We start from the raw sequence: 12590 nt of genomic DNA, 5'->3' as shown, positions 1-12590 counted from the left end.
ATTGGGTATAGGGAATCACACGTAGAGTGAAAATAAGGCAGGGCTTTGAGTCACTACTACTCCCTATATAGGTGCATTCGGTAGCAACGACATGGTATAGCTACAAAGCCCTTACAGAGAAGGGGAAAGGGGGGGGGGGAAGAGAATGCGTGTGTATACGCGCATCCTGGAATGTGTGTGCGGGATTAGGGTGAACCCAAATTCAACCGGCTACCTACAACGTCAATAGGTTTGACACAATGACATCACAGTGTACATAGTTATAGACTCTAGAGAGAAGACAGAGAGAGGGGCGTTTCTAATTCTGTTCAATTTCAATTTCAGCATGTGAGCGATGTCGGCTGAGGGCATGCTACCGCTGCTGATAAGACGAGCTCTTCCCTAAATCGGGCAGATTTAATATTCCTCCTGTATTATCGCTTCCTGTAGATGGCTTCCCGGCCTGAGCTCCAAGCGCCCCCCGAGATCTTCTACAACGAGTCAGAAGCTCGCAAATATACCACCTCCTCTCGTATCATTGAAATCCAGGTAAAGAGTACGGTTAAAAACAACAAAACTGAAAACCGCAAATGGTTTCTAATGATTGCACTCCGATTGTCGGCACAGGCAAAGCTAGCTGAGCGGGCCATAGAGCTTCTGGCTATACCTAATGATGGAGTGCCAAAACTTCTGCTAGATATTGGTAGGTGATCCCTTTACTTGTTCAAACCTCCTGGTCTGGTTTGTCTGGATTATCTTTGTTGCATGCTCTGTGACCTTCCTGTTCAGTTACATCTGGTTAAATATACAAACAATCAAATTTAGGTTCATCATCTGTTGTTAATCAAAGAACGTGTGTCTTTATGTCAATTTTATGCATTGTACTCATAGCTTGCATAGAGTGTGCTGAGCTTAGTCTGCAATGCTTACAGAATTTCGAACAACATCTTTTGCTTGAGCAGGATGTGGATCTGGGCTCAGTGGAGAAACACTTACAGAGAATGGACATCATTGGATTGGGCTTGACATCTCGCAGGCAATGCTTGGTATGTTTACTTCTGCGGTAGCACTTTTCTGATTTTCAAGTAGGTGCCTCCTTCAGTACTGAATTATGTGTTAACTTGGTTTTGTAGATGTTGCATGTGAACGTGAAATAGAAGGGGATTTGTTGTTAAGTGACATTGGTCAGGTATGGCTATAGCTAACACTCTATCAGTTTTCTTCATAAAATAATGCGCAATCCTGCATGATGTGAAAGTGAGACCCAAAGAGGATCTATGGTGTTGCGTTTCACTGAAGAATAGAGCTAATTCTGACTACGAATTGTCTGGAAACTCACAGGGCTTGTGCCTTCGTCCGGGAACGATTGATGGTGTAATCAGCATATCTGCACTGCAGGTATTCATTTCAATCCACTAATAAAGACTGCTGTATATGCAGGGGTGGATATTTGTGGGTGTGTTGGCAAAACTGCAACCATTTATAGCTCATTTATTTTTGGAAAGAGGAAATTAAGCTCACAACTGTAAGGGTATTAAAATGTTCTATATAGAAAGAGGGGTGAATTTAAATGTTTTATGCAGCCTGAGAGTGTGAGAACATACACAATGGAGCAATAAAGAACAACTGCCAAACGCTGAATAAAAGAACAAGAGAAGCAAGAACACATTAACTCAATGAATGGAGAAAGGGGCCATGGAATATATATACCAAAGCATGAGAAGATGAGTACAAACCTCTCAGGCTATGGCTGACCACTAAAGTGCCTCTAGTTTTCCTCTATCCACAAGTTATAGGTGTGCAATAAATACTAGATTTTTGGACAATTTTAGCCTATTTTTGATATTATTTATTGAAAAAAAAAACCTAGAAAGTTAGGAAAGCTTCTAGATTAGGATGGCATGTAAAAAGCAAATTGCTTTTTCAGCCAGTTTTGGGATTTTTCATAAAAAAAAGATTGGTGAAATCATGTGCGTCGCGATTGTAGTAGACAGGCTGAAAATTGCACTTTGAACTGGAGGAAAAGGAGTAAACTGGGAGGTTCTGGAGTAGGTATCTTGGAGTTTTACCCCCCTTTCCAAGCCAACGGAGCCATTAGATTTGGGTTCTGAGGAGCAAAGAGGAGTCTGTTATTTTAATCCACGTTTTTGGTCTACGAGGGAGCTCTAGGAGATCTAATGCTTAGAGAGTGCTTCTGAGTAGTGCTAGACAAGGGATTCTAGGTTCTATCAATTATTCATTGTGCTTTGTCCTTGTCGTGTTTACCTTTTGTCTATTCTTTTTATTCTCTTTTAACTCCTATCTCTACTTCCTTCTATCTCTGATCCTCAGTAGATACGATCTTTCGACAAAAACCCCTCCGACATTGGTGAACCCGACGTGAAAGATCGTCAGAAGAAGAAGGAAAGACAAGATGGGAGAACTTTCGAACACAATCTCTAGTGATATTTTGCAGTAGTTGGTGCAGAATATAAATATGCTTATGCAGGTACAACAACAATAGGTGATGCAGGCTTCTGCTCAAATAGAAAGTGTTGTGATGAATGCTCTGCAAGCAGTTGAACATGCGATGAAGTTATTCAATGGTTGGAATGTATCTGCATATGTATATATCTATGCTCAAAAGATGGAATTCTTTGGAGTGGCTCAATTTGCATGGAGCCGGTATTTTGTACGTGTTACTATACATGAGCTGAAAGCCCGAATTGCTGAATTATATATGTAGGATGCTGACTGGGTAGCTTTCAAAAAGATACTCAGGAAAGAATTTTACATTGAAGATACCAGTTTAAATACGCACAAGACTTTTCAGGAGTGGGCTTTACAATCAAATAAGGGTCTTGTGGCTACAGAATTGTTAAGAGAATTTGAAAGTCGATTTGAGCAATTAGATCTTGCAGAACAACAAGCTTTTGCAAGTCAAAAAATTGAATTGTTTCTACAAGCAGCAGATTCTGAGCTTCAAGAGAAACTTGATGATTTGCTAGAGGATTAGACTACAGAGACAGGTCTAAAAACAGAGTGGAGACATGTCAAGGAAGCTATTACTGCACTTGTGAAAAAGCATAGAAGAAAAGAAAGATTGCATGTCTCTAGCTTGCACACTGTTACGGGCAAAACAGTTGAAGTATTTAATAAGCCACCCACTTCTGTGGCTAACTCTATGCCTGTACTTGCTATTATTCCCTCTGTTAGGGAAGATGTCTTAGATGAATTGGTCAAAGGCATGTGGGATTTTCAATTGAAGGTTGCAAAATTGGATGAAAAAAGACAAGAGGAAAGGGGACGGACAGTAGCTCCTAAGCCAGGAAAAAGATGTATGTGGTGTGATAGTTTGTAGCATGAGAGAAAGGATTGTGCTGCCTATTAGGAGGCCTTGGTACGATAACACATCTTTGGAAAAGATGGCAAGATCCATGCACAAGAAGCGTGATTGTCTCTTGCTTTGAATTTTGGAAAGGGAGGTATGCAGAAGTTGTTGAAAGACTTGCTTGTCTGAAATGCTTATGCGGTTGTATATGCTTCTATCTTTGGTCTACGGTTGGATAGAATGTATGGCCAAGTAATGGTTGGTCCAAAGGCTGAAATATGGACACATGCTTTGTATGTAGTTGAAAAGAGAAAAGTTACTGATAGTGAAATATCTCATGCAAGGAAAGAAATTGGTGACATAAGTGATTGGGAATCACCGATAGATGCATATTCAGTGGATGTATATTTAGAAAAAGGGCAAAACACGGATGTACTTGTGGAAGGAAAACAGAAGAGAGATGAAGATAGTGCAGGGATATCTAAGGAAGTGACAATAAGAAGTGTGGATTTGTCTAAAGCTGCAAATTAGCCACCTCCCGAGCATGTTATGGAAGAGATTGTGCAGGAGCAAGAACATGATAGCAAGCAAGAGGGCAAACAATTGGGATATAAGGTGCAGTCTGTTATTGAGACAACAACGGATACCTTGGAAGATCCTATAGTGGAAGAGTTAGTCATTGCATCTATAGATTTTCTTAATGTATCTGAAGAGGGTTATGAAGATAATGTTTTACTTGATACAGGGACTCAAACAAAGATTAGTGACTTGTTGGATGTACATGATTTGCAGGATAAAGTTGTCATTTATGAGATAGTTCATAAGCTCAAGGATATGCCTTTAGAGGATGTCAGCTGTAATGCTTCACAGTTGGAAAATGTTTCGGATGGTTTGTCAGAGGCCTTGATTGACAATTCTAAGATGCTTTAAGATATGGATTGTTTTACTATTTTTGGTGATGGTGAGTGTGTTGAATACAAGTGAGACTTAGTTTATGTTGGATGAGGAGTAAAAAGGTTATCAGAAGCAACTTCCTATGCGATGGACTTTGAAAGAGCAGGCATGTTGCTATGTATTTGTTGATGGGTGCATTGATAGCATGTATATAGAGATTCAACAACCTCTAGTGTATGATATGTACCCAAAGCCTTATGACCCTAGAGAGGGTACTAGGTATGGCTCAAGAGTTGTACAAATGCCGAGTATTTTGATCTATGATCTAGGGGGATGCCTTCTTATGTGCATGGTGAGCAATAAGTTGATACTATGGGTGTTTGACCTAGGTGGTGCATTGATGGCATATATCGGAGGATGTGCAGGTTGAGAGAGGGTGGATGTCGTGCCACTACGCGGGCACTGTGAAAAACTTTGGAGTGCATCATTATCCGACTTTCTTATTGATGTAGAGAGTCAATGTGATCAGAGTCATTAGTGCTCGTGTCCGTCACATAGATGGTCTAAAAATACTAGATTTTTGGATAATTTTAGCTTATTTTTACTATTATTTATTATTAAAAAGTCCTAAAAAGTTAGGAAAGCTTCCAGATCAGGATGACATGCAAAAAGCAAGTTGCTTTTTCAGCCACTTTTGGGTTTTTTCATAAAAAAGAAAGATTAGCGAAATTGCGTGTGTCGTGATCGCAGTTGACAGACTGAAAACTGCACTTTGAACTGGAAGAAGGAGTGAACTGGGAGATTCTGGAGTAGGTCTCTTGAGGTTTTACCCCCCTTTTGGAGCCAATGGAGCCATCAGATTTAGGTTTCGAGGAGCAGAGAAGAGGCTGTTATTTTGATCCACGTTTTTGGTCTACGAGGGAGCTCTAAGAGATCTAATGCTTGGAGAGTGCTTCTGAGTAGTGCCAGACAAGGGATTCCAGGTTCTATCAATACATATTGATTTGATTCATTGTGCTTTATCTTTGTCATGTTTACCTCTTGTTTATTCTTTTTCTTCTCTTTCAACTCCTATCTCTATTTCCTTCTATCTCTGATTCTCGGTGGATACGACCTTTCGACAAAAACCCCTCCGACAATGTGGCAGCAATCAAACTATACGACTGCAGTTCGACTACAGTGTAGCTGATTTGATTATTTTGGGTTATTTTTTGAGGCATTCTTTCAGTCTTTATAAGGCTGAGTTTTCAGGAGTCTTACACACTTGTATCTGATAGATTTCAACTTGTTGGTGACGGAGACTGCACTCGGGGTTGACGGAGATCGAGATCCTTGAGTTAGAGACATACGCATATATTTTCTCTGCACCTGTGTTTAATTCTGCATCCTTATATAACATTTTTCACTGTAGATTTTTTGCATTTCACTGTCTCTTTCTCTCTCTTTCTTCTGTCTCTCCTCTCTTCTCTCTCTGTTCACTCTTTGTCATGATCATTCGCTTTCGCATTGCTTCAGTTTGCCATGGTATTAGAGCATTGAAGGACTATGGACCTATCTGAAGAGGAGTTTTCAGTGCGACGCAAGGCTGTGTTTTCAGCGTTCAAGTGTCAGCAGATGGGCTGTGTATTAGAACAAGGTTGAGGCGAGCATGGGTGTGCGAGAAAAGAGAGGATTTGCTGAAGTTGCTACTGTTTTTTTGCTGTTAGAGAAGGAAGAAGGCTGCGTTTTTGGCCTTCAAGTGCAGATTTTATCTTTTCATCACCTCCGGCGGTTAAAGAAGTTTTTTGGAAGCGGAGAAAAGAGCCCTAGCAGGTTGCGTTCTCATAGTCAAAGGGGGTTTCTTTTGCGTTTGTGCAGGCATTGTAGGTGAAAATGTCTATAGAGATTGACGTGGAATTCCAAGCGATCATGGACTAGAAGGTGCGTCTTACCGACTCTTCCATCAGATCAAAAGCTCGATGGCGACAATCACTGCATCTGGCATGTGATGATGTTGGCCATACTGGAGTCTTATGATTTGGCAGAGCTTATGACGGAGGAGATAGACCGGCCCTTGGTGAGAGACGAGTTCAAACTCTCTTCAAATGCTCGTGCGGAGTTGACCAAGGCCCCAGTCTCATTGGGACAAGCTGAATGCCAAGATTCGTTCTTTTCTTTTTCTGTCTTGTACAACAGCCGTGATAGCCCATATAGAGCACTTGACGATGGCTTGGGAGATATGGTTGGAGCTTAACCAGATGTACAATCGGATGACCCTTATGAAGAGAGTTTCTTTGGAGGTGCAGATGTGGATCCTATCTGTGAATAAGTCTTCTTCGCTTCGGGAACACATCAACAAGCTTCAACAATTTCAGATGTAAGCTCAAAATGCGGGGAAGCCAATTTCCTTTGAAGACATGGCGATCACCATATTGTCCCGGTTGTTGTTACGATTCGGTGCCTTTTATTCCACTCTTATTGCTTCAGGGCAGGAATCGGCTCTTCGTTGGGTAGAGTTAGTTCCTATAGTCTTGGACCAAGAGGAACAGTTGAAGGCACAATACTTCTAAATTGGAGGCATTGACTGGTCAAGCCTTTCAGAAGAAGGGGAAGGACCAAAAAAGAAGGAAGACAATAAACCCAAGAAGGACAAAGAGAAAGAATCTCCATGCCATATTGGTGGTAAGATTGGCCATTGGAAGAAGGATTGCCCTGATCAAGGACAAGAAGGACACCAAGAAGGACATGAAGGATTTTGGAGCGGTGACTGCATCCTCATCTGCTACTTTTCTACACTTAGCGGTCATTGAGGACTCTACACGAAAACTTCTGATGCTGCGATGACAACTCCCAGGCTCGAGAGTGGATCCTAGACAGTGGTGCCTCACGACACATGACTTTTTTGACAGTTGGTGTTGCCCATTTGCAACCATCGCATGGGCAAATTCTCATAGGAGACAATGCTTCTGTGTCTATTGCTGCACGGGGTGAGATGCAGCTGATTCAAGATGGACGTGGTGGTACCCACACTTTCGAGGTGTTGCATGTGCCAAGTTTAGGGTATCATTTGCTTTCGGTACATAAGATTTGTTCTCTTGGTCTCTTGGTGGAGTTTGACAGTGATGCTATTCGAGTCCTTGATCGTGGATTAAGGAAGGTTCTCTTTTCATGGTATGAGGAGAATGGCATCCACAAATTGAAGTCTTCTTCCGCTCTTACCTCTCTTCTTACCTCTCAGACACAGTCTGAGCTATGGCATGCTCGGTTTGGCCACCTGAACTATGAGTATCTTTGAAAGGCATCGCGTGGATCGCTTGTTCGAGGTTTGCCGGACATAGTGGTGAGCCAACAACTATGCATCTCCTGCATTCGTGGGAAGCAGCATAGGGATGTGATTCCCAACAAAGCTTCAAGGTGGTCTACTTCACCTATGGAGCTTGTATGTACGGATCTTTGTGGCCTGATGAGGAACGAGTCTTTGAAGGGGAGCTCGTACTTCATGTTGATCATAGATTACTACAGTAGGATGATGTGGGCTTATTTCTTGGTGCTGAAGTTGGAGGCTTTCTCCCACTTCAAGGATTGGCTTCTCGTCGAGGAGAACCAATGGAGCCAGAGATTGAAGATCTTGTGATCAGACAAGGGTGGTGAATTTGTTTCTAACTAGTGTGATAGTCACTTTCATTTCTCCCACTTTTTCTGTTATCATGACGTTTGAACTCTTGGCCTTTAAAATCTCCAGGTTATGTGACCTTTATATTTTTATGTGTGTGCTTCATAGTGGGTCTTCACCACATTTGGGGTTTCCTATTCAGTAACATAAAAGTATTCTGGATAAAGTGTGTACACATGCATACATATATACGCACAAAGAAAAAGGGGAAGCAAAGGTTCAAGGTGAAGGTGGAAAGGAGGGGAGGGCAGGTGTCATCTTTATGTTCTTGTTTGTGTACTTCCTGGCGAGCCTTCAACCCAATCGGGTTTCCTGTATATGAATATTAGGAATCTCAATAGAGAGTCTGTGTGTGGGTGTGGGTGTCAAGGGGGGTTTGCGTGTGTGTACATATATACAAATGATTCATGAATATATGGAAAATTCAGATAGGGAAGGTTCGAGGAGGAAAGGAGGAAGGGAAGGGTGTGAAAAGGGACAGAAGGGCAGGCATATAACAGGGTAAACAGAAAGGGGTGTGGGGTGTCTGTTTGTGCTTGGTAACTTGAGTGATAGTGGTGCCTTTGTCAAGAAACATGCCTCGTGTGAGGGCCCTTATGCATGAGCTCCATATGTCATTGCTTTTTTTGTGTTTGGATAGCATTCTTGAGATAGTTTTCCTTCTTTCTGGTCAAGAAGGGTAAACAGAAAGGGGTGTGGGGTGTCTCTTTGTGCTTGGTAACTTGAAGTGATTGTGGTGCCCTGGTCAAGAAGCTTGCCTGGTGTGAGGGGCCCTGTGCATGGGCTCCATGTGTCATTGCTTTTTTTGTGTGTTTTGATAGGATTCTTGAGATAGTTTTCCTTCTTTTCTGGTCTCTTTTGTGGTCATGAGATGGCTTGTTTCAGATTCTCCTTTCAAGCAAGACTTTTTGGGCTATTGTATGTGGGACTTATGTGTGGTTGTGCTCATTCTCAGTTTCATTCTAAGGGTAAAAGTAGCAAAATGTGAGTGACTGTTACACGTACAAGTAAAAAAGATGTTCTGGGACTTGCCTGTCCAGTCAGAGCATAAAAGGAAAGGAGCACTGCTCGGAAGTTAACCGCAAGTGTGCCTTCAGTGGGATAAATTCTTGCCATATTATTGGCTGTGACATTTACCCCAAACTATTAACCTTCTTGACATATGATGGGTCCTCTCAAGACTTTATCCTACATGGATAGATTGATCAATGTTTTCTAGAGCCATGGCAAAATATGACATATGATACTCAACTGGGGACTCTTATTGCACTTTGCACTAGTTAAGGAAAAAGAGCATGATGTACTTCCCATAAGGGGTATATTTGATGGGTTCCTAGCATGTTACAAGCAGGTTTCATTTAATAACACAGCATGTAAATTGAGCATTGTTTTGACCTAGAAATTTTTCCATGACTAGTGGTTGTGCAATGCGGATAAGACTTGCAACGATCCTAGGCGACGGCTCAAGTATGTTCGATTTTGGTCCCTTTATCAGCTGTTTAAAAATCTTTACATCTGATTCTCTGGATAGAAAGAGGTGCACTAACTTTCAGGTACTCATAACTTATGCAGGACTTTCTTTACTTCCTTATACCGATGCTTGGCTAGGGGAGCAAGGGCTGCTTTGCAAATCTATCCCCAAAATGCAGCACAGCTAGAGATGATTTCCTCTGCTGCCATGAAATCTGGATTTTCTGGTGGTTTGGTTGTGGATTATCCTCACAGGTATTGTCTAGCTTTACATGTGATCACATAAGCCTGCCACACACACCACCACACATCACCCACCCCCAGCCACCCTGAAGATTGGTATGTTACAGGGCCTGGCTGCATATAAACTGAATGTGTCTGCTTCTTGACTGGTTTTCCAAGCTTTAGTTTAAAGTTTTTTGGCTGCTGCTTGATAGTAGCAATGCGTGAGCAAAAAAACAATAGATTTTTTGCATCTTTGTGAAGGGAAAATATAAAGATGAATTTGCACCCTTCAGACTTCCAATATGAATGGTGTGTCTGTTCGTTGGCCCTTAAAACCTAATTTTCAGGCAAAGCTTGTTTCATCGTGGTTGCTAGCAAGGAAAATGCATAATCAATGAAAATGAAATTTAATCATACTTTTGATGGGACTTCAATGTGTTGTGTAGAATTTGTATATATAGTGAAGACTCATACAGGTTTTGCCTCTATGGCTACATTTGTTAGAGACTTGAGAAACATAACTTGATACTTCATTGTTTCCCATAAGCTGAGGCCAAGGGCATGCTTGATTAGATATAATTGTGCTTCATGGAAGCAATGTGTTGTAAAAAATTTTCCAGAGCTGAAATTTGGATTCCAACTCACCAGACTATGTACAAATGCTTCAAGCACTCTGATGAAATGGCCCTTTGCGTGTTGCTTTTACACTGCTACATGTTATTCACCAAGTTCAGGAAGAAAATGCTGTTAGACTGTATATAATTTTACTAAATTTTCAAGAAAATGTTCTAAACGTGATGCGGTTTGAAAATGAAGCTCATTGATCTTATCTTTTTTAGGTTGTGTTAAGAAGCATGAATCAAGGCGTAAGGCTAGGTGATAAAACATTTAGTTGATCTTTAGGTTGTAGTTCTCAGCATGAAGTGAGTTACAAGGCTAGACAATGAGACAAAGAAGCAGTGTTTCCTTTATCTATATCATACTTGAGTTATAAGGGTTCTTTTAAATTGATCTGAAGTTTGTCAGATTACTCTCAACTTAATCAATTTCTTTTCAACCGCATTACATATAAAGAACACATATGGCAATTAGTTCAAATCTTGAAATATTTGTGTTGCATGCAGCACACGAGCAAAGAAGTATTTTCTTTGCTTGGTATGTGGTCCATCTAGTGTCAATTCAACACTTCCAAAGGCCAAAGGTGAAATGGGAGAAAGTGATAATGAAAGTGAGGTTGACAGCGTTGATGAAGATGAGCAAACTGTAAGGTCCTCTCTTTCTTTTAGGGAATAAAGGAGTTTTAATACTCGTGAAGGATAGCCATATGTGAATTTTGAGGGTAATAGTATGTTTTTGAGTTTTTCGCTGATTGTGATTGTTTGTTTTCTGTTCTGGGCACTGCTACCACACACTTTTGTCATTAGAATTGTGGTTAGTGAAATGGAAGCTTATGTGCTATCAGTTCTGAGTGATTATATGGACAATCACAGTTCCTGTCTTGTTATACATTGGCCTTTGTATGCTTTCAAAATGCTAAGTGGCGAAGAACCCTGGCTTTTCAGGTGGCATTTGCTGGGAGGCAACGGCCTGCCAAGAAGCGCAAGATAGGCAGCAAGATGAAAGGACGAGCTTGGGTTTTGAAGAAAAAGGAACAAAGAAGAAACCATGGATTCACAGATGTGCCAAGAGACACCAAGTATACTGGTCGGAAAAGGAAGGCTCGATTTTAGGCAAATAATGGCAACAATGCTTGTGGTACCAAGCTCGAGTGGGCTTGCTGTGGAGACAGCCATGTCTGCAAGTTAAGGTGCATGGTTTGAGCCTAGGGATGGCCTGGATTTATCTGCCCTTCCTATGTGGGTGCCTTGGTACCCTTCAAAAGCAAGCACATGCAATGTTTCTTTTGGCTAGGTTTGAGTTGGCAAAATCTCAAATGGGTCAACCATGGATGTTCAGAGATGTGTACCAAGTGGATACAAACATCATTTTTAGCGGCTTGCTATGACTGCAAATTGTACTGGTTGGTAAGGAGTCGTTGGGGGTGGGCGGGGGGGGGGAACCAACCCTAGGCGAAAAGCTGTTAAGGTCAGTGTGGTTGACCTGCTGTGAGTCGGCAAAGTTTTGGATCTTTTCGAGAGTTTGTATTTGTCACTTATGTTTGCACTTTCAGAAGAATAAGCAAGACTTTCAACAAGACAAGGGCTGCTCTTACTTTCAACATTGTTGGGAAGAAGCACCCGTTTTCTATCCAAACTCTGTATGCATGATCCCCTTCTTAGGGCTTGTATCTTCACTTGCGCTTAAGCCCAAGCCTCATCTTTTATGAGGACAATGTGCACAAGTTTTGTTTTTGAAAAATATGAACGACTTCTACTTTTAGCCTCTTTTCCAATTTTGAAGGGTAAGGCGAATACACCAAAAGCCAGGCTTGCCTAAGAGGTGGGTAAGGGAACTATGAAACCTTGCTGTTGGATCTATACTAGCGAGTGGTTCAAATGGCAAGAGTCCATCATAAGCATAATCTTGATGCAAGGAGCGTAAGAGGCGGCATACATAATCAGGGTGGATGAAGTGCTATTGTTGGACCATATATATCTCTTCTTCATGTTCACCATTTAGGAAGGTCATTTCGATAGTTTGATGTAGTTCTGAGTCATATTGCACTCCAAGATGGTGTATGGATAGCATATGGGCTAGTCTTTTGGCTCTACCACGTGTTGCTAGTGACCTAGGCACATCTCCATCATTCTCTCGTGTATTTGGTATCCTTGCACCGCTCCTTGGCTAGCTCTCTAGCATGTCACCTTTGTGTGGGGACGTGTGGCCAGGAGAGAGAGAGAGAGAGAGAGAGAGAGAGAGAGAGAGAGAGAGAGAGAGAGGTTTGTTGAGATTGAAGGTGGCCTATGAATGGTAGTAGTCCCTAAATATCTATGTGATGTGCAACATGGTTAGTGATGTACAATGTAAAGCAAAGTATAAGGTGGTGTACAATACAATGCGTATATAGGCATATGACAAGAAAAGTGGGGTAGCTATCTATTTGAGTAATGATATATTGAT

The 12590-nt window shown here is 41.5% G+C and overlaps 1 protein-coding gene across 1 annotated transcript; it reads left to right on the top strand.

Annotated features, from left to right (window-relative positions):
- The first annotated feature begins 232 nt into the window (after window positions 1-232).
- Window positions 233-11909, top strand: RID2 (S-adenosyl-L-methionine-dependent methyltransferases superfamily protein). Its single transcript, XM_087665082.1, has 9 exons — window positions 233-528; window positions 607-682; window positions 942-1025; window positions 1113-1168; window positions 1321-1377; window positions 9253-9302; window positions 9408-9560; window positions 10655-10793; window positions 11093-11909. The coding sequence occupies exons 1-9, from the start codon at window positions 430-432 to the stop codon at window positions 11258-11260; spliced, it is 882 nt and encodes a 293-aa protein (XP_087521208.1). The 5' UTR covers window positions 233-429; the 3' UTR covers window positions 11261-11909.
- Window positions 11910-12590: the final 681 nt, after the last annotated feature.

The sequence above is a fragment of the Lygodium microphyllum genome, chromosome 24 (assembly GCF_053477565.2).
Source record: "Lygodium microphyllum isolate KBCC chromosome 24, Lygodium_microphyllum_v1.1.10, whole genome shotgun sequence".
Taxonomy (NCBI): Eukaryota; Viridiplantae; Streptophyta; class Polypodiopsida; order Schizaeales; family Lygodiaceae; genus Lygodium; species Lygodium microphyllum.
Note: the sequence above shows the minus strand (reverse complement) of the source record. Positions and strands in the feature narration are given on the sequence as shown.

Excerpts from the sequence above, each read along its gene's own strand:
- RID2 (XM_087665082.1), top strand. The coding sequence starts at position 430 with ATGGCTTCCCGGCCTGAGCTCCAAGCGCCCCCCGAGATCTTCTACAAC. Across the intron at positions 529-606 it reads CTCGTATCATTGAAATCCAG|GCAAAGCTAGCTGAGCGGGC; the intron begins GTAAAGAGTACG and ends TTGTCGGCACAG. Across the intron at positions 1,026-1,112 it reads CATCTCGCAGGCAATGCTTG|ATGTTGCATGTGAACGTGAA; the intron begins GTATGTTTACTT and ends TTGGTTTTGTAG.